General features: G+C 38.8%; 1 protein-coding gene across 4 annotated transcripts in view; it reads left to right on the top strand.

Moving 5' to 3' along the window:
- Positions 1–15350, top strand: part of WDR37 (WD repeat domain 37) — a 37347-nt gene extending 21997 nt beyond the window's left edge. For 3 of the 4 annotated variants that reach the window (XM_088528175.1, XM_088528173.1, XM_088528174.1), the window contains 5 exons: positions 863–1100; positions 1611–1752; positions 11824–11958; positions 12317–12431; positions 13711–15350. In XM_088528175.1, coding sequence (XP_088384301.1) covers positions 863–1100; positions 1611–1752; positions 11824–11958; positions 12317–12431; positions 13711–13842 — 762 coding nt within the window. In that variant the 3' untranslated portion in view covers positions 13843–15350. The remainder of the gene's footprint in view (positions 1–862; positions 1101–1610; positions 1753–11823; positions 11959–12316; positions 12432–13710) is intronic. The other variant, XM_088528176.1, reaches the window with a different exon arrangement.
- Positions 15351–22465: the final 7115 nt, after the last annotated feature.

Raw genomic sequence — 22465 nt, 5'->3', positions numbered from 1 at the left:
TTACCTCACTGACATTGTTGTCCCTAGACACTTGTTCAGCCAGTGTTTACTGTGGACTGTCAAATTCTGTATTTAGGTCAAATTACTGTGTTAAATTTTGAACACCAACGCAGCTTATAGGTTGAGCTTCTTGGTAAGCTGAGTAAGGATGAGAGATGAGTGTATAATATGAGAGATATGGTCAGACTCTTGACTGAAAACTGGAAAATGATTCGGTTGATTGGATTCAGCATTCTATATTGAAAGAGTCATACAAACTTTATCTTCAATAAAATACAGTGAAAAGGAAGTGTGCTTAAAAAAGAAGTTGTATTAGAGAGAGGTAAGGTTTAGAGGTTGATACTTCCTGGTGTAGGAAAATAAGTTATCCTTTCTGTCAGACAGTGCTGATCTTTTGGCCACCAGATAAATGTTGGTGTCGTATGATTTTCGTTCTAATGGATAAAAATATGCCTGTGAAAGATTGCCTTCAAGATTAAAGATGGTCAGCAGCATGTTAGACGTGTCCTGCCTTTAAAAATATAAAGGAAAAAATCTATCTATATATGTACTCAAGAGGAAACTCAAGAGTAATGCAGAATGGGGAGTATACATAGACTGGGTAAACAACTGAAGGGATAATATGGGTAAGTGACTTAATGTGGTTTAAATGCATTTTTCATTGCAAAAACTCTTCCAAACTTTTTAGCTCTGGCATAACAGTCTGTTCTGTGATAATGTTTGCTAGTGCATGCCTAAAGAGAGTAGATTCTACAGAATTACATTACCCAGGTTTAGAGTAAAGGGGTGGGGAAGTACTGTAATGTGTAATTCATAGACACTACTTTCCATTTGTTAATGCTTTTTCTCTTGCATTTTACAGCAGATGTCAGGAGAAGATGAAATTGAGTTCTCGGATAAAGATGAAGCTGATGGAGATGGAGACGGTTCCAGTGACTGTCCCACCATCAGAGTCCCACTGACTTCCCTGAAAAGCCATCAAGGGGTGGTCATAGCAGCTGACTGGCTCGTTGGGGGGAAACAAGCTGTGACGGCTTCCTGGGACAGGACAGCAAATCTGTATGATGTAGAGACCTCTGAACTCGTCCATTCTCTCACAGGTATCTCTTCACTCACCGAAAGGGAAAATTACTTTGCATGGTGAGATTACTTGCCGTGTGCGGGGGGTTATATACTGAAACACTGAGGAAAGTCAGTGGCTCCTCTGGAGCAGGAGGGGAGCAGGCACAAGACTTGAGCTGCTGCTCAGTGCCATGGTGGTTTCTAAAATCCCAGCCATGGGAATGTTCTGAGTATGAATTTTTTGTTCTTCTGAGTATGCAATGCATCAGGATGCTTTTACTTTCCTGTACTGATGCCATATTAAGTAGCAATAAATTACAGCCACTTAATAATGTGAAATAAGTAATAGTGTATTTTGCTGTTACATATAATTTTCTCCTTGTGTGATAGCAGTAATGATAGAATTCAGAGTGATTATTATTATTCTATTATAGTTTGTTTTTAAAAAAGGAAAAAACAAACTTGTCTTATCAGCATTTCATTCCAAATGTATGTGGATATGAAAAGTCTTGCTTCATTGCCTTACGTGTTTCCATCTGTGGTTGTAGGGCATGACCAAGAGCTAACACATTGTTGTACGCATCCCACCCAGCGTCTTGTGGTGACATCATCTCGTGATACAACCTTCCGTCTGTGGGATTTCCGAGATCCTTCTATCCATTCTGTGAATGTCTTTCAGGGCCACACAGAGTAAGTGACAGTTGTTTCATAGGTTTTTTTTTTACACGTTTCAAAAGTATAAATACATTCAGTTGCTAATCTGAACAAAACTGTTCCTGTGTTCTTTTTGAGGTACTAAGTTCATTCCCCTGTTTTATGAGACTGATTTTCACAGCACACCGTAACTGTCCTCTTTCAAATGTAATACAGTAGTACTTAATTTCTAAAACAATAGCCAAGGCTCTTGGTGTGTTTATATGGTAAGTCTAGATAAAAACTCCTTACTGTTAAAATTTAAGATATGACGGTTATTTTCTACCAGTGTTTATGTCTGTAGCTTAGCTCTGACTCTGCTGGAGTGAAGCTGATGAAACAGATTCTCTTTACTTGTCATGATATTCAGTGTGATTTTTTTTTTCCTGAATCAGAAAAAACAAAAAGCAGGATTAACTTTTGAAAGAGTTTCTAATTTGTACCAAAAAAAGGACACTGAGCTCTACCTTCTATCAAAGCAAAAATCTCTTTAATATCATGCTTTTAGTAACTAGTAATTTAGACTTCCAGGTGTTATGCTGGCTGCTATTGAATGTAGACAAATGTAGTCGTGAGAATCTGTGATATGTTGTTGGGTTACCTTACTCTTAATCAGAGCTTAGATATATGGAAAATGCAGGAATAACTTTGAAGCATATTGCTGAAGGAAGCTCATCACCTCTGGTGTGTTCTGAATTTGACCTTGACTCTTCAGAAAACGGAATGTCATCTTTTGAGTAAAGGATGGTTGTGAGTTCTAGCTCACAACAAAGAAAACAGCCCTTTGCTTGCACTTTCACTCTTGGTTCATTTGCATGTATAATTTGCATTATGGCCATGTTTCAGTATCTGTTTTCTCATTTTCCCAGCTATTCGGCGTAAACTTTATCTGAATTAAAACGCCTTTAAAAAACAACTCTTTCCCCCTTAAGAATTTCCAGCCAGATAAATATTTGATATATGGCAATGATCCCATATAAATAGCTGTCTTTTGCTGATATAAAAGTAGACTTAATTTTATGCTTTCTGTCCTAGAATTTTCTTGTTATCTCTTTTGACAGAAGGATTTCACAAAGTTGGGTGTTTTTGTCTGTTGGTACTTGCCTTTCCTCGCCCCCGACCTAACTCATTGCTTTGTCCTGGAACATGTTTTGCAGAAAAAAGGAACATGATTGACATTAGTGTCTTTCCATATATGCTGAGACCAAAAGACATTGCTCTGGGGTGATGGTGCATAATGGATACTAGCTGGTGTTTCAAGGACTATCACCAAGATCTATAAATTGTCAGGGAGTTTATTTTTTATGGAATAGACCTTGAATAACAACATTCTTATTCCAGCTTTTAACTGTCTTTGTTTACATTTGTCTGCTTTATCTTTTCTCTTCATTTTTCTCTTTGAATGCTCTTAGTTCTTGGTAGTGGCATAGACTCTTTTGCAAAGACAGCCCATCTTTTAGGAGCCCCCAAACTGACTACTATTAACATCTAAGATAGTGCAGCTCATTATTTTGTTGAAGCATCGATCCTATTGTGGAAGATCAGAATTCGGGGTATTACTGAAAAAAATCAACATGGAGCTTGACGTTTTGCAGAAGGATCCTTCCTCTGAAGGATTCTGTATTTTTTTGGTCTGAGGAAATTGAGAGGAATTCAAAAATATTTTGCCAGTTTGCACATTAAACAATATTTAAAAAAAAAAAAGAAAAGAAAGAAAGAAAAAAAGAAAGACTATTCAGCTGCTCACTGGAAAATGCACAAAGTGCCGTGTTCAGTGGTGGAGGAGGGATGATAGATCCCTACAGCACTGCTGAGAAAGGGATTTATCTTGCAGGTTTGCTACCTAAAGGACAGCTGCACTGTTCTGATGTCTGTTGATGCATCCTCTGTTCCATCTTGAAAAAATTCAATATTTGGAAATAAAACTGAAAGCAAGGCAGAAGTGTGATCTTCTGAAAAAATACATATTTCTTTATTTCTTTATGGATAAAGAAATCTCCCAAGCTGTTAATATTTTGTAAGCACTTAAAAACAGTTCTGTAAATTCAATGTTAAAATCATTGACCTTAACGATTTAAAATTGTTGACCCGGAGTTTTAACATCTTCCTGCCACCAGTAGCAGGTGAACTGTGGCTGAGTCGCTGCTGTTTTCCTGTGTATTTCAACCAGATCAGCCCAACTAACTAGGCATGGATCTTTGCAGTAATGACTCCAGCACATTTGTTGCACTGCAGCCCAAGGAGCTTGTGTTTCTTACAGTGGTTCTACCTGAATGGGTCTTCCTGATCTTAGTCACACGGATGCAGTGTGTTTGATTTAAAAAACTACGTGAAAGCTCAAAGGTGACTTGCGAGGCTCTATGATGTGATGTGCACAAAAATGTGATGTGCACAAAAATGTGATGTGCACAAAAATGTGATGTGAGTGATGCAGGCTGTGGATGCAGATGTGAGAGCTGCTCCAGCAGGTGGCAGCCCAGCTCTGTCACCAGCCGGGCCCTCTCCCTGGGGACATTCCTTGTTGAAAAGCACCGAGCAGGACCTGCCAGGGCCTCTTGCAAAACGGGACGCCAGACACCCTTAGGGGTCAGGCACTGGAGCTGGAGGGATGATGTTCTCCTCCTGTCTCCTAAGCCTCCACACCCGGCTTGTGATTCCTGGTAGCAAGAAGAATTTTTAGGCTCTGAAATGTAAGGGAGGAGGCTTTAAACCTGCTGATAAACTCAGGTTTTGTTCACTGCAGTGTGATGCTTTGTATCTGCTTTGAGTACTGGGGACGTAGTTGGATTGTATAATTTTTTTTTTTTTTAGTATCTTTAATGAATTAGATTTAAGATTTGGTCAAAATAGCACAATATCTTGTGAAAATACAATATAATGATGCGGATATGTTGTGGGATTAAGGTACCTTGTTATATACGCAGTGTGATTTTTATAATTATAATTGACTTAGAAAAATGGAAAGCAATTACTGTGCATTGCCTTGTACCATAGAAGCAATACTCTGTCAAAATATGTATGCTAGCTATGAGAGATTATTTATATTTTATGTTAATGGCTAAGAAATCTCCTGCTTTTGGTGTTCTGAGCACATAACTGCTTGCTTTATTAAATGCAAACTCATATAGTCTAGTTACATGACTGTTGTGGCATAGCCTAAGAAAAAAGACATCATGCAGTAAGGGCAGAAGGGATCTTTGATGAACAGCCTGCCTTTCCATTGGTGCCTGTTGTGAATTTCAAGGTAATTTTGGTAGAATTGCGGTTTATGTATTAGGTTCTTCCAGTGCGGAGGAATTCAGCATAGACCCCAGTAAATCCCCAAAGCTTCTCACCCCAGTGGTTAGTTAACTTGCCCCTGAAACTGGTTGTGCCTTCCGAGTCTGAGTCTGCCTGGCTACAACCTCTATACCCTGGATTTTATTTTGTCTTCCATCATACTGAATTTCTTTGTTTTCTAGATAAACAGAAATGTAGATTATGATGTAATCTCCCTCTTTTTTTTTTAATCTCCAATCTCACCTCTTTTATTCTCTAAAAGTTGGAGAAATTTAATTCCTCTGTTTGCTGAAACGTCTGAGTTAAGATAATGTAAAAATACTTGAGCAGGGTTAGGATGCTCATGTGAATTCTGATATTTGGTGAATTGAGAGTTTTTGTCAAAGCAGTGTTCAGCATTGAGGGACTAGTCATTGGTTTGCTTTCCTGGATGCTCAGGTTTGCCTAGCTCAGCAGGCATTCATAGATCCTCTGTTTGTAAGGTTTAATTCTCATGCTCTGATTTGTGATTACTTGTAAGTAAAATAAAGAACTAGTAAGTAAGAAAGACCAAATAACTGGGGGGAAGAAAACAAAAAAACCCTTTTCCATCAACAATGCCATTAGACACCCCTGTTGGGAAGTAGTCTTATTTCAGATATCCCCAGTGTTATAGAGTCACTGTTAGATGTTCTGGTTATTGGAGATCTCAGCCACATTTTCTTGGGAAGTTAAAGTGCATCTCAGTTTAGTTCTAGATTGAACTTTTAATCAAAGGCATGAACTTGTATGCTGTGAAGAAGACTCATTGAAGGCCAGACTAAGTGTCACAAGTTGACCTGCTGTCAGTAGGGTACAGCCCATTTAAACCATCTCTTCTTCTGGAAATACTCCTGTTCCTACTTCAACTTTTAATACCAGCAGTGATGCTTTGTCTGCCTCTTCTGTTTTTTTCTACTCAAAGGAAACCTTCTGAGGCCTTCCCCATGTGTGGACTCCTACAGGAGTCCAACTGCTCTAAGAAGTGGTGCAAAATTTTTGTGCTGAAACGTTGGGTGACTTTATTACAGTTAATAGTCTTACATTGTTCAGTTTCCAATGGATGTGTAGGGTATTTTTATTCTTTTTATTTTCTTCTGCAACTTGTCTGGTAATGGCCCCAGACTTGCCTTTCAAACACTGTTGTTCCAGTGCTGCATTTTCATATGGCATATTCTTTGCACAATTTAAACAAGGATTATGGCCAGGAGTTTAAGTTCTGGGGCTAATATACATATTTTTTGATACTTCTACCCATGTTCATGCAGGAAGAAATGGAGCTTTTAGTCCCATTGTAAATGTAATGTTGCAGATTTCAAGATATCTGTACTTTTAAATAATTTATTAACTTCCAGTCTAGCAATTTGTGTAAGAGTTGGTGATTGTTTTCAATTCTTCATCATTTTATTATTTTAAGGCAACTTAGATTGTTTTTTTTCTTCTTCTTCTTTTTGTGCATTAATTCTTCACTTCTGTCATTAGTTCTTACGATTTTTCAAGTTGGAGGAAGAGCTCTTTGGGAAGGCGAGACTAAAGCTACAAAAAGCCTTACAGAATTGTGCATGTAGCTCTTGGAATTAAGTCCCTGTAGCACTTTCCAGACCCATAATATGCAACCAGATGTGGAGATGCTGGTGGGCTCTTTAGTTGATGGTTTTATGGCCATATGAGCAGTGTATTGTCCCTGTCTTGGAGTTTTAAAACTACGCGCTGTCTTCCCAGCATGTTTTTCCCCTGGGTATAGACCACTCTGTGGAGATGAAGTTTGCTCTCCTAAGACCAAGTGACCCATTGAGTAGAAAAGACTACCAGTGACACCTGCGTTTAGGCTAGACAAAATATTGTAATTATTTGAAATATGAGACATGTGGGCCATAAAATTTTGCTGTTTAGCTGTTGTTAGGTTTACGTTGAATATATTTTTCTGATTGTTCTATTTTAGTTCAGTTTTTCCCAACCTAGCCCAACATGCAGGTAGGTAGCAGATGCCTTTCTGCATCGTACGTGCTTAGTGGCAAATCTTGGTATAAGCTGCATATCGAAGTGGCAAGAACAGTGTTAACTTCTTCTTGATGGAGTGCCAAAAAGTGTTCTGCATCAGCATTTCACGGTCCAGCATTTCCAACATCGTTTTTTTTCCCCGTGTGCGAGATTTGGGCAGATTGTTATGCAAAGCAGTTTTGTGCCTCAGTGTGACTGGGGAGACAGCTGCTCGGCCTAATGAGGAGTGCGAGCGCTGCCGTCTCGCCGCTGATTGAGACCCACGGAGGGAGCAGGATGTTCCAGATCGGGCACTGGTGTGTGGTGAGCGAGCGCCGCGCTGTCAGCTGGAAGCGCTCGCTCCGCTGCTCCCCGCGACAAGATAAATGAGTTTTACTGGCTCCGCCGGAGTCTGAAGCTTTTCGGGAGGATGGGAGTAGCACACCAAGCTCCCCATGGGAGCTGCAGTTTAAAGTGTCATAAGACTGCTTCGTCTTTGCCAGATTTTTTTTTTATGTCCTACAATACCTGTCATCTTTTTGAGTTATTAAAAACCTAATGCCTTCTAGCATTCCATTAACACAGGGTCTGATGATCTTTTGTTGACACTGATTAATTTAGCCAAGGGGGTGTTAACTACTGTTTTAGCTTGTCTAGGACAGATTGAAGACTAGTATCAACAGAAAACAAAAATAGTAAAAAGTCTTTTAATTTTTGTGGTGGAGTTAGGAAGGGAATATTTTTGAAAGATTATTTGTATATTGGCTGCTCTGCCAATTTTTCTCTCCCTTCTTCCTTCAGTTGGGCTGAAATCCTGCTTTAGTTTCTGAGTTGGAGGTGGTTTTGCTTTGTGTTGCCGTTTTCTCTTGATTAAAAAAAAAAAAAAAAAAGAAGTTATAGAACTTGGTGAGGTTCCTTTCTCCCACCTTGAGAGAAGTCTTAAATTGGAATAGCACAGGAGGCCAAATATGACTTGTAATGTGTAAGAAAAGGGATGATTTGCTCACTTTTTTTTTTAAACCAGTGATGGTCATTGCACACATCCTTGAACTTACTTAAGTATGTGTATGTATCTGTTTATTTAAAAATCAGCTGAGTGTGTTCCACAAACTTTTTTTTGGTCACATGAGCGTGCAGTTAGTGCAAATTCTAGACTGCAGAACCTTACAATTGTGAACTGTAGAGGCAGTAGGCAACCAGTAGGACTAAAAAGCTTCTTTTAAAGATGTCACTGAAAAGGGCCTAACAGTCTTACTTCTGGCTTGCTATCATTTGTCCAGTTGTATTAATAAACTTTTTCTTAATTTACCAAGTAATATCGAAATTCATAACTAATTGAAAATAAATACAGTGAAGGAAATACTTTTCTTTTGAAAATCTGTCTGTTATAAACAGGAGCAGGAGGGGTTGAATCAGCATTCTGTTTGCACAGCAGTACTTTTGAATATTTTCATTCAAAATATGATAAATTGAAGAATGAAAGAATTTTATGTGGTCAGAGAATTGTAACTATGTTTGACAGTGACAAGTGATAAAGAGGAACTAGAATGAGATGAAATAAGTTTTAAATTTGGGTCAAAGTTGTGAGGGGAAAAAGAGCATTTGAACTTCAAGGATTATTTTGAGACAGTTTCATAATATATTACAGCTGTAATTGGAATAAAATATATGATGGAAAGACAAATCAGATCTTTATGTTAGTAGCAGAATGCTAAAGTCCTATGTATTGATTTCTCTTTTTTCTCTGTCTTGGATTCCTTCTGCTGAAGTGCCCAGGGAAGCCTCACTGTGTGTGTTTAAAATTGGCTATTAAATCCCTATATATTTTAAACTTCTGGAGAGTGTTATTTCGAATGTTGGATCATTACTGAGTTCTGTACAAGTCAGAGAGTTAAATTTAAGTTGTTTTTTTGTCGGTATTGTCACCGGTAATATTAGACACATCTATTTTGTAAACTGTTTTCTTGAAGTACAAGCAGAATTTAACTTAAATTTGGAAACCTCTCTTTCAAATGGATATAAGTTTAGCACAAAGTTGGTGTTCTTGAGTCTTCCAGTCCAGAAGAAAGAGAAGGTGTGAAAGAGATGTACTAGCATAGCATAGACATGATAAAACTGACAGATTACCAAATTTCTGCTGTGTTTAGAGTTCATAATGCTTTCGTTGTCTTGTTAATGTTCAGTCCTTCTTTATACTGCATTTTAATACTGAGTTTGGGAACAACTACAGTATACTTTTTTCCCTTTCCCTTTTGGGGATTGAGAGTTTGCATGCAAGGAATTTGCTTGGAAATTCCAGTTTAAGCATTTTACTGAGGTATTTTGCAACCTGGATAAAGAACTAGCGGAGAGTTGCAGTTGTTATAAGTTTTATGGAGGGCAGTTGGGTGGAAGACAAGTGCTCCTGGAAGGTGCCAAGTGAAGTGATAGAGCTAGCCAAATATTCAGGTGCCTAATGAGAGAGTCATCAGTTGTGGCGTTCATGGTAGATTTTAACTTTTTGGCTTTAGATTCATAAAGTTGAGATTAGGCAAAGACCTTTGGTTCACATTATAATAATCTCCCTGGTGGCTAAACTGTGCTCTAATAAAGCATTAGGAAACTTGGTATCATGAATGAAGCGGACCTTCATCCTAATTAAAACTTAATTTGGTGTCAGTTTAAATTAAGAGGGTTGCATAAAATGGTCCATTGTGACCTGGCTAGTGCTAATCTCAATCAGCAGCTTGGAGAGGACATGAATTCAAATTTTTGCAAACAACCAAAATGACAGTAACAACTGACAACTTAAATTAGAATTACTAAATTCTAAGAAATTGATGTGCATGACTCAAGTTACAACATGGGTCATTAAATCAAATCTGCAGAAACAGAGGTGAAAAGCCTTTTTAATGATCCTTGGGAGAGATGAAGATGTTTTGTTAGAACATCACGTATGCAGAAAACAAGAGTTGGTTTTTTTTTTTTTTGAATTGAGAGCTTATGTGTTACTAAAGCAAGCATAGTACAGAAACTTTAATGGCTTAATATGAAACAATACTTAAAATGTAAAAATGGGTTTAGGAAAACCTTGTCTCTTCATCATGAGAGTTATTCAATCACATTGAACGCTGTACTATTCCTGTAACAAAATTCTTTGTTTAATCTTTCCAGAGAGTAGCATCTTGCACTTAAAATCACCAGGAAGTTTCTTGGGAGACTCTCTGGCTAGTTATGCTGCCTGATAGGACAACTTGCAGATTTTCTTGTCTGGCTCTTAGGCTTCAGATACCCGTAGAATAAGAATGTTAGAAATGAGTAGACCGAGAGTTACTGCTAGATGAGTTGTGCTTGCAGCTCTGGCTAAGTGTCTGGCTGCGTGCACGTTTAGCATGTTATTCAAAAGAGAAATAAGTTTACCTCAAGTTATGGAAAAATTTTGGATCTCTCCTGTGTCTGCGTGGTGAGTAATATAAACGCCAGAGGTAACTTTAAAAAAAAAAAAAAAAAAAAGTATTTGGAAAATCTTTATTGACAATGTGGATGAGGGGATTGAGGGCACCCTCAGCAAATTTGCAGATGACACCAAGCTGGGAGAAAGAGTAGATCTGTGTGAGGGTAGGAAGGCTCTGCAGGCGGATCTGGACAGGCTGGATCGATGGGCTGAGACCAACTGTCCAAGGTTCAACAAGGCCAAGTGATGGGTCCTGCACTTGGGTCACAACAACCCTGTGCAGCGCTACAGACTTGGGGCAGAGCAGCTGGAATGCTGTGTGACAGAAAAGGACCGGGGACCTTGGTCGACAGGCGGCTGAACATGAGGCAGCAGTGGCCCAGGTGGCCAAGAAGGCCAACAGCAGCCTGGGGTGCATCAGGAACAGTGTAGCCAGTGGGACCAGGGCAGTGATCGTCCCCCTGTGCTTGGCACTGGTGAGGCAGCACCTCGAATGCTGTGCTCAGTTTTGGGCCCCTCACTGCAAGAAGAGAATTGAGGTGCTGGAGCGTGTCCAGAGAAGGGCAATGAAGCTGGGGAAGGGGCTGGAGCACAGACCTTATGAGGAGCAGCCGAGGAAGCTGGGTTATTTGGTCTGGAGAAGAGGAGGCTCAGGGGAGACCTTATGGCTCTCTACAACTACCTGAAAGGAGGCTGTAGTGAGGAGGAGGTTGGTCTTTTCTCCAGATTAACTAGGACCACTGGGACAAGAGAAAATGGCCTCAAGTTGCCAGGTTAGATGTTAGGAAGAATTTCCACATGGAAATTGTTGATCTTGATTGATCTGGTTGATCTTGAAGTTCTTTTCCAACCATTTTGATTCTGTGGAAATTCTAGGATTCTAGGAATTTGATTATAGATATCAAAAGACAGGAGGAGGAAAATTTTACCATTTACTACTGATTCCATTTTGATTTCCTGAATAGCTTACTGAGCATTACTGTGTAAGTGAACTAAAGTCTTGGAACTGAACTATGAAAGTTTGTCCTAATAAGACCTATTAGAATATTATATTTAGTTCATGTTAAGGCAAATAGAGTGTGAGATGTGTCTCCAGAGTGACTTTTTCCTGATGGGCTTTTTTCTTAGTGCTTTGACCAGTCTAGCTCTGTAGTCCTTAAGGGACAGGCTTCTTGGAAGAATATATTATATTCTAAAATCCTCACTTGATAATTTAATGTTTCCAGATACTTTTTTTTTTTTTTTTAATAATGTAAGCTAAACATTTTAAAGGGAATACAGAAACAGAACTTGAAGTTGGATGCCAATTTAATGAAGATTTTTAGAGCTTGACCTTGTTTTTCTTCCCAAATGTTTAGCACTGTGACGTCTGCAGTTTTCACCGTGGGAGACAATGTTGTTTCTGGAAGCGATGACCGTACCGTAAAAGTTTGGGACTTGAAAAACATGAGGTCTCCTATTGCAACTATCCGTACAGACTCGGCAGTCAACAGGTAAGCAGGCTTCTGAGTTGCTGTTTTCTAGTCTTAATTCATTGAATAGAAATTTAATTTGGTGACTAAGGTTATACAGTTAAATTTATTAGGTTTTTGAAAAGCTCTGAATTTGTTTCATAAAATACACATCTAATGCAATTTAATAGATGCATCGTATTGCTTTTCTGAGACTTGTGTATGTGGTACAAAGGTTAAACCAGTTTGAGCATCTGGTACTACAGATTTTAAATACTTAATTTTGCTTGCAAAAATTACCAAGAAAAAAAAAAATCTACATCACTTAACTAGTACTGTCAAAAGCTCTTTGCCAGACCCGCTGTTTTGTGCATAACCTGCTTTTGTCTCTTCTCTCCAGGATTAACGTATGTGTTGGCCAAAGAATCATTGCCCTTCCGCACGACAACCGCCAGGTTAGACTGTTCGACATGTCCGGAGTGCGGTTAGCGCGCCTCCCCCGCAGCAACAGACAGGTAATGGGCGTTCTGCTCACCTACAGCGTGTCTGTTCCTCTCTCTCATACAAGGTTAAACTGGGGTTTAAGCTGTGGTTGAAAAGCTGAAAAATGCTGGAAGAAGCTTGTCTCTCTTGTCTGGAGAAATGGCTGAATATAGCTTTGCAAATTACTGAAAATGACCAACATGCAAATAAGTGACATCGTTTTGAATCTTTCTTAATTGAAATCGGAATGGTGGTTTCAGTTAACTGGATCTCGTCATATTTTTTCTCCTTGAAAAAGTGATACTCATGTTTGCAGAAAAAAATGTTTAAGAACCTTCAGAATGTGTTTTGATGTTTTGATGTAAATCTTGTCAGGAAAGTAATGTGCCGGGATTTCATATTTGTTTTGGCCCATTTAATTTCATTTATAAAGAGATTAAAAAAAAAAAAAAAAAAAGGTGAGTTTTGAAGCTCACCTTCACGTGATGTTGTAATAGATTCCGCTCCCCTTCTGCATGCTTACACAAATAAATATTTAGCATTTAGGACTACGTCCCAGATCACCGCTCCTTTTCATGTTAAAGATTTGCACATTTGTGGTGCTACTTTGTGTACTGAAAAAACACTAAGGGAATGAATTAGAATAAGTGAAGTGAATTGGATAATGGTGTCACTTAGGTGTGTGTGTGGTTGTGGGTGAGGGTTTTGTATTTTTTTTTCCTCTTTTTTATGTTTCTGTGCACTTTTTTATGCCCTGCTTTTCCTCAGTAATGGGATAATCCTTTGGCTGCATTACTATTCTTTCGGTATTATGAATATAGTGAACAAAGAAATCAACACTTCATCCTGCAAGCAAAGTAGATGCCAGCGAGTAGTGCTGTATTTTAAGACTGCTTCTGTAAATGAAAGTGCTAAAATCAAAATTCAGCAGATGTGTAAGCAAAATGGTAAATAATGGGCATAACTGGAAAAACTTTAAAATTTTGATAAGCTTGTTGGATACTTCTGTGATTTTGGACCTAGTCCTGATACTAATGAATATTTTAGTCATAAAGATCTTTCTTCGTAGGTGAAACTAAGATGTTTAGGATTTCGAAGTACCATTTGTTTAAAAAAAAAAAAAACAAAAACTTGATCATTAGTAAATGTAAAATTTATTTGAAATAGGTGTCAAGCCTTAGCAAAATATAAATAATATAAATTGTCAGTATGTAATAAAGAAAGGAAGTCTGCAGTTCATGTTAATTTATTGACATAAAGCATTTTGAAAATACACCTGAAGTAATCCTAGTATCTCCCAAACTGTTCCAGGGCCACAGAAGAATGGTGTGCTGCTCCGCGTGGAGTGAGGACCATCCAATATGCAACCTGTTTACGTGTGGGTTTGATCGTCAGGCTATTGGCTGGAACATCAACATCCCTGCTTTGTTACAAGAAAAATGAAATGCTGGAAGTATTTTTGCATTTTATGTTGCCATGGACTTTTCCACTTCTGCAGACTTTTTCGAATACTGGTCTGCTCTGGCTGTAAAAGCTCATCCTTAAATGGAGAGTTTAGCAAATGTTCCTGTTACCACATTGTGCACAGTTTGCATGAATTGTACAGAAAATGTGATTTTTTTTTAATAGTTTGTCTTGTGTATGAACTTTTATATTTTGGCATCCACTGGTCAATATGTTCACTGTTGCATAGAGCACATAAATGTTCATAAGTTATTTAGCATTTATTAGATAAACAGTAGGGCATTAAATTTGTGACCTAAATGTGAAAGTTACGTAGTTACTGTAGAGATTATATAGCAGTCTGTTACGTTTTTCCATGACTCTACATATCTGCCTTGTGTTAAAAAGAATCTGCAGGGCTAAAACTTTGAAATGAAGTGTGATTTTCATTAGTTGTATGATTGTAAACATTTTTCTGTTTGCATATATTTGGAATTTTTTTTTTGTGCTGCAGTATTGAGCAACTTAACTCCATTTTTATTCTAGTTACTGGAGAAATACTAGATTTGAGAAGGAAAATACAAGCAACTTGTAATGAGTATAGAATGCCACATTAATTCAGGATTTTTTTTTTTTTTACTTTTGAAAGTGAAAAATATTAATTCTGCCCTTCTTATATAAAGCTGATTCTAATCTCATGGCATTTCACACTAGCAAAAATTCAGACTATCATATCTCTTATCACTGAAATTGTCAAGCAAATTTTGAAGCACTTTAGTTTATAGCTATTGTTATAAACCATTTATGAAAGTTTGACTTTAGCAGTGAATGTGAGTTGACCTTTAAAAGAAGGATATGCTTCTTTATGGTAATCTACCAAGAAATGAAATCATGTTTTTTTTTTTTTTTTTTCTGTTTTTGTTTGTTTTTATATACTTACAGTGAGCATATTTTAAACTGTGCTTACTTCCCTAATTTTTATTTTGAGCCAGCAATACAAAGGAAATGAGTACTACCTCAAAAATGAATGTTAGTCAAGATGCATTGAATCTCTATAGCCTAGAAAGAAAGCACTTTTGGTCTCTGGCAGAAGTACTGTCTCTAACATGAGAGGAAAGACAATCATACTAAATGTGATCTTTAAGATAATTAACACTTAAAGCTAATGGAGCAATACGATAAGTAAACATCATCTGTCACCTTTGTGTTCCCAGCCGTGGCTAGGGCTGCTGCAGTCCCTGTTCTATACCAAAATGGGATAATTACGTAGGTTTCCCTTCTTTCCCCCAAATGATATTACTCTGGTTTTGCTCCTGACTGTGTTTTAGTCTGTTTTGCACTGGCAGCAGGGTGTTATACCACAGCTGTTGATTGTATAAATGCAAATGGCAGCTGACATCTCCTGCAGGAACAGGAAGGCTGCTTCAGACACACACCTCCTTTTACCCAAAGGGAGATACTGCCCTAGCTGTCTGACATATCACAGGATAAGGTGAAGGGTTAGAGTAGTCCGGGGGTGTGCTCTAATAATAGGATTCATAGAGTTTAAAGTGGGTTACCATAAGATAAAAAGTATTATGGACTTGTAATCACATTCTTGCTGTGTGAAGCTACAGTTGTGCTCGGGTCCTCTGCAGCAGTGCTCACAGTGGCAGTGAGGCTGGTGTGTGAACTGGTCCTCCGAGTGACTAATGTGTAAAGGTAAGGAGTGGAATGGGAGAGTGAATGCATCACTGAGTAATTGCGGGGCAAATGGGGGCCCAGAACTGTTTTGGAGCATAACGCTTGAGAAAGATGAGAGGACCAAGGAATTTAACAGAGAGCGTATGTGGAATCTTCATAGCACAGTGTGATCTTAAATCCCTTTTTTGTTTTTTTTTTGAGGCAAAAGATAGATTAAAAAAAAATAGTGTTTCAAAGTTTCAGTACCAAAATTAGTGCGGTTGGGGAAGGCAGCTACAGACTCGACTCTGGTTATCAGAATACTTAAAGGTTGCTGTTAAAGTTTATTTTCACCTTTTTTTCCCTCCCTCCTTCTCTCTTTTTTTTTTTTTTTTTTTTTTTTTTTTTACAAAATGGTTAGAAACCGTTTAACGTTGGGTTGCAGGTTTTATTCTTTAGGAAGAAAAAGGCTCACTTTTAGTATTTGAAAGAGAACTTAGCACAGGTTGTTGCTGTTTAAAAATGAAAGAAGTGTCTTCAGCCAGTAGAAGCGGTTTCTCCAGGGTGGCCTGTGCCCTGTATCTTGAGGAAAGATCAACCCTTGGCTATCTGAGGTGGGGAAAGGGTCGCTGGTTTTGGTCCTGCTACGCTAAATTGTTGGGCTGCCCAAATATCTGTGTCACACAGAACCACTAGACTCGGTGCAGTTTAATCATTATTTGCTACAGACCTCATATCACCAGAGGGACCAACCTCTGGCACCAGAAATGGCTTTCACATTGCCGGGGAGGGGGGAAAAAAATCAATGAAGGTGCTAGAGCCGTGTTCTTATGAGCAGGCTAATACTTAATCAGCTAAATACTAAAGTATCTCTTAGCTTAACTTTATAGACAGTACGGAAGTTTGAACTGAGGCCATCATTCCCCTTGAGGCAGATCACACGTGGGCTGTGATAGCGGGCAACATTACATTGACTAAACGCGTGGACAACATTTCATGGCTTCGAATGCTCTAGAGAGCTCTTCAGCACTGAACAGCGTCCAACATTTCATAAAATGGAGGAGAGTTGCGGTTGCAATTTCAGTATTGTTGCAGAATTTCACCGAAAATTCATCGCTGGGCAAAATCAAGCTTTTATGTCTTTTTCTCTCAAGCAATGCACATCAGTTTTCACAAATTTTGTATATACGTTAAAATCAGAAAAATCTGGAGTGAGACATCTTATGTGTTGCCTAAATCTGTGAACAACAACTTTTTGGAAAAGAATTTATAAGTTATGTGGAACCACTTTTTATTATTCTGCTAATTTGTTTTTAGATGTAAAATGTTTTTCTTCATTATGATTCAAAATGCATTAAAACGGTCAAAAAAAAATTTGCAAGTTGTGGTTATTCTGTGTTGCATTAGGATTGCTGATAGTCTTTGTTTTTCAGCTTCTTAATAGTCAAGTTATCTGCCTATCCATTTTCCACTCTTCAAAAAGTTTGTTTGCAACTTTTGGAAACAAAGCGATGGGCACAGTTCTCTTGGAAGAGGGCTAAGTCTGTGACTTTCGTGGTGCAACTGCTCCTCCTGACTGGTAAGTACATGAACCAAGAGGTACAGACCTGCATTTATAGTCATATTCTCCAGTTTATACCAGTAATTTTGTAATTACATTTTATTATGCAGATTATGCAAAAGTCTCTGTATGACCTTCCATATTATTATATAAATTGATTGTTCCTAATGATGTCTAAGCCGTAGATATTACACAATGTGTATGTTTAGAATACTCTAAAAATGTTCTCCCCAAAACCCTAAGAGTTTTGCATAACTTTGCTTGTGGGGCCAGCAATTAATCCCACTGCTCTACATATCCCATGTTTTCCATGTACTTAGTTAGGGATCCTTTAATGCCACATTTCTGGCCTTTTAAGAGCCAGTGCTCTGGAAAATTATTGTTATTTAGTGTCTCTGGTGGTATAGCTTAGAAATCAAAGACCAAAGCTGTAAAGTGATAAAAGTAAATTGGGGATTAGATTGAAACAAACCCCCCAACCTTTTGTTTTTTAATCTCTTTATATGGCATTTAAATGAAGTGCGGGCTTCTGCAGTTGGCTTAAACGTGTGGTACTTGTGACATCTTTGAATTGTCTAATGGCATAAGTTTCATGTATTTAAGAAAGGCTCTTATTAAATAATCTGTTAAATACTAAAATGTTAAAATCCCCTCTAATATTAATATATGTGCTGAGGCCTACTTTTTAAAACTGTGAATATATAACTTGCAAAAATAAGTGATTTCACCAGCATGTCTGTGCTCTGATTTCGAGAAGAGCTGCAGAGGAGTCTGCTCTGCCGTCACCGCGTGCTCTTTGGGCCACTGTGGAGTTTGTATTAAATGCTCCACTGCGACCAAAGTATGTCACTGAAAAATTACTCAGCCTTGTGATATTTTAAGTAGCGATGTTACCTTTTCTGATCCTCACTCGTCACAGTTTTCAGAGTGTAAGTAATTTGCAGGATTTTACAGCAGAAATCCCATTTAATTCAGACCGTAAATCCTGGTCAAAATGTGCCAGTGACTGGGAAATTTGTCGTACTGGCGAAGTGTATTTGCAAATGGGTCATAGACATTGCTTGTCAGTGCCCTCTTAGGAAAAACGTTAATATTTTTCAGGATGGCTGTACTGGAGTACGAGGCTGGTGAGTATTGTGAGTATTTGCAGCCCCCCAAACCACAGTGCTCGTTGCAGCAGTTTCCTTCCTAGGTAGATTTTCTGAAGGATGGTTCCAGGTTCTGTGCAAAGGCTGCAATCGAAACCTTAAGAGTTCTGCAAAATAGGAATGGTGTAAAGTGTCCATGAGGGCATGTAGAATAGAATTGAAGAGAGCTAGCAAGTAAATAAAATGTATAGATTATGTGAGCCTGATGGTGCTGTTCAATAAGGCTTCAGTTCTAGGGAGGATGAAACTTCATGTTTTTGATTTATTGAGATGTCAAAAATTGCACTATATATATGCTCCTACGGATATAAACATATCAGTTTAGATAAATATATTTTGTGCCCTCAGAAATCATTAATCAGTGAAAACGGGATTAAATAACTAGTGAGCTTCAGCAAATTAAAACACATAGGTATTTTTAATATATTTTTCATACTCTGTTAGTGTTAAGTGTGGATAAAACCTGAATTCTCCTGTTAATTTTTAGACCTTATCTTTGCTATTTGGCTGAGACTATCTGTATGTAGATGCAAAATTGAAGCAAAGTATTTTAATGGAACAGTGTGTCCTCTGAGCCTGTGTTTGCTGAGTGCACGGTAAAGCCAGCAACCCTGCAAAGAAGAAAAACAACCCTGAAACAGTAGCGGTAAACAATGCTGGAATGAAGGTGACAGTTTGATAAAAATTTGAAGTACAGGGTTAAAACAGCAGGCAGAAGGCAGGGTAATGAAGGAAAACCAAAAATTTTCAGCAGCAGTTTCAGGCGAGGCGGAGCAATGTTGTTATCGTTGTTAATTAAGATTGTTTTTCAGTGTGGATAATTGTGGGCCGTGTTGTTTTGGCCTTTCTTGTTTTCTGAAGCTTGAGCAGACTGGGTGCGTTCGAGGGCTGTCAGGAAGTTAGATGCTGTGGTTGAGTGGTGCAACTTCCAAAGTGCTGAACTCCCGTCAGCTCCTCTGACGGCTGGTTAGTAGTTTGGAAAAACAGATGCGTGTGCTCAAATATGGATTTAGAAACTTCATTTTAGGTGCCTGTTTTTGAAAGCGATTGCCTAATTTTGTATATACTTTATGTTGTTACTGAATTAATGTACTGAAAATTTTTTGGATGCAGATGCGTAGTTTACTGAAATGTAAGAAAACTGCAGACATTTTTCCATTCCAAGTTATATAAAGCTACTTGGCGTTTAAAATTAGGGAACTGAATCTGCATTGCATCAATTTCAAATATAGCTATTTGCTGATTAATGTCATAAATATGTTCCTTCAGATGCTCCTTGTTCCCCTTGTAAAAATCTTTTCACTTGTGTATAAGTTCCAGCATATTTTTCCACAGTGGAGGGAAACTGAAGGTTTAGCTAAAGATGCTCTGAGGAAAACTAGATGATGTAAACGTTACATTTGCAGTTAACATCTGCTTTGTTACACATCCCCAGCAAGTTCCAGTTGCTTGATTTGAGTGACTGAGCTCATACACATTCAAATATATACATATATTAAAAAAAAGAAGTAATTCTACTATTATGAGCAAGACTGAAGAAATCAAATATGAATGTGTGTGTATTTATAGCACGCTGACCATTGCAACTGATGTTGTATTTCTGAGGACCTGCTTGCATGATCAGTAGGGTTGCAGCTGGATCTCTCTTACACTCGAGGAGCTCCTTGTTCCCTAGAGCAGAGCAGGGTATTTTTGAACAGCTGATGCAGAAACTATAACTGAATGTACATTTTTACACATTGCAGCTCAAAACCTTAGAAGCATTTATCTTGCATGACATAAAACTAATCGACTAGGGAGAATTCTGACAATTGCCCTAAACAAGAGGAGCGCTGGTGCGTTCCTGGAGATGTTCTAGCTGACGGGAAGCAGGAGCAGGAGCAGAGCAGAGGGAGGCAGGTGGCTTTCACGCATAGAGGTGCTCCTGGGTGCTCCTGATGAGCATCCAGGGCCCAGGGCTGGCCTCACAAGAGGTAGAAGAGGGCAGATGACTGGGAACAGTGTTCATGAACACCCTTTGCTCATGCTGTTGTCAGCAGAAGGGACCCTTGAGCAGCAATCGCTGTATCAGAAACTGCAACAAATGAAACTGAAGCTTAACCCATACGTGAGAGAGAAATGGAGCTGCACAGAGAAGGGAAGGAGTTAACTTGGGCAGTTGCTTGGTGGAAAGCCCTGATGAGAGAAAACAAGAGGAAAGAGCCTGAACGCCTGGGAGATGCTCTGTGTGTTGGACCGATGGAAGAAGCAGGCCTCTGAGATGCCATCTCTAGAGCTGATGGCACTTGTTCTCTGCCCAGGACTTCTGTTGTGCCCCTTTCTGGAGAGAGGAATTCTTAAGAATGTGTTCAAGGATTTACATGGTATCTTTCATATTCAAGAATTTAGACTTTATTTCCTCACGTTTAAATCTTGGTGTTTTGTGTTTCGTGCTTAGGTCTTCCTTCAGCCCTAGCTCATTGTCTGATTCTGCATTCTCCTATCAGAGTTGTACAAAAATTGGTTGGAAGGAGTCTCTTCTATCGATCATCTCTTCACACATTGCAACCTTCAGACATTACATCTCTGTAGCTATTTTCTTAATACTGTATCTTTTTTTTTTTGATTCCAACTGCAATGTATCTTCCTTACATTCATATTCACATTTGACTTATTCTGTGTGTGCATTTCCTCAAAAAAAGTCATAAAGTGTTTTGCATATGAGGTTGCCCAGAAGTACCAGGGAAAAGAAGGAGATCAAAGACAGGGCCCTGTGGTCGTGCGCAGAGATGGTGCCTGCGCCGATCTTCCAAAAGACAGATCTGCTGGAGCAGCATGGACAGGCAGGAGTCGGGAGAGGGCAGTCGTGGAGGTAAGAGATGAGCAACACCACCAGCTGTCAACGGCATAACCGGCGGGAGGAGGCCTGGACAGGGGGAAATAGGTTTCTCTTTTTGGACATTTAATGAGAAAAAGATAATTACAGACTGTGGCAAGAAGAATTCAGGGGAGTGACAGTGACAGATGCCAGACAGGAGAGGAGGAGGTCAGGGAAGTGACTGTGCCTCAATGAGGAAGTGGGGGGGAGGAGGAAGGTCAGGATAGGAGCTTGTGGGGGCTGAAGTGACAGAAGAAAATGTTGTGGGAGAAAAAGTAAAACAGGAGAAAGGGAAGAGCACAAAAAGCAAGAGTGGATAAAAGAGCATTTAAAGGAGATGGACTTAAGTCAATGAGGGAAGTGAGGAAGTGAGAAGAGGGGGAAAAAAAGGGGGCAGGGAAATCTGAGAAATAAATTAACAGAATGGAAGAATACACTCCTTGCCAAAGAAGCCACACTCCCCATTATATCAGTATAAGAGGCTTTGTCAAAATGGATGAACATCCATTCCAGCATCAGAGAGTAAGGTCCTGACTCAAAAAGGTAATACATGTGTTAGGAATTCCTATGTGCATTGTGCTAAGTGCTCTAGAAACACAAAATCAAAATACTTCAAAAGCCCTTCATCGAGGGTGATTACCACAAGAAGTAACAGGTAGATACGGACAGACAGGCACGAGGGAGTAGGGTTTTTTAATGCTGAAAGTTATATATGTTCTTAGGTACTATACTTTGCTGCGATCTTAAGGATCAAGACATGCTCCTATTCTTCCAAGCTCTATACATCTATACAGTGCTGTTGACCTCAACAGGTCTGCAGCTGTCAAGTGTTTTGAAGAATCTCAACAGTTTGTCTGAGGTTTAACTATGAAACATCTACAATTTTTGAAAGGTACTTCTGCTCCATCACTAGAAATTCACACCTGCTAAGATGCCCCTTTCCGCTCTCTTCTCCCTCCACTAAGAAGTTTTTCTTCACTTTCCACTGCCTTTCTGTCTCAAAGGGAAGAGAAATGTAAATGCAAAGAGAAATGTAAAGCCAAATGTGTGAACAAGGCCATATCATATTTCTTCTGAAGGAACTTCTCTGATGCCAAAACTGAGCTTCTCATCCAATGGCTTCCTTCCCCGTTCTGAAGGCAAAAGATTAATTTTCCCAGGCATCCACACCACTTTGCAACAAAGCCTTGTGTTAGACTTGGTAACATGTACAGCTATCTTAATCCGGCTTAATTTGATCTTGATCCTTAGTTAATATCCTTTTGATCTTTCCTCTAACCTGTTTGCCTGAAGTTTACAAGTATAAAACCATAGGAGAAGTGGTCCCCACTGATCCATTTTGTTAATAAGCTGATTACAAGTATTTAAAGTTATCTCCTCTCCTCCACCTGCAAC

This window comes from Tinamus guttatus, unplaced genomic scaffold (genome assembly GCF_059628265.1).
Source record: "Tinamus guttatus ecotype Peru unplaced genomic scaffold, ASM5962826v1 Tinamus_guttatus_pri_ptg000306l, whole genome shotgun sequence".
Classification (NCBI taxonomy): Eukaryota; Metazoa; Chordata; class Aves; order Tinamiformes; family Tinamidae; genus Tinamus; species Tinamus guttatus.
The sequence above is the reverse complement of the archived record's forward strand: the minus strand, read 5'-3'. Positions and strand labels throughout refer to the sequence as shown.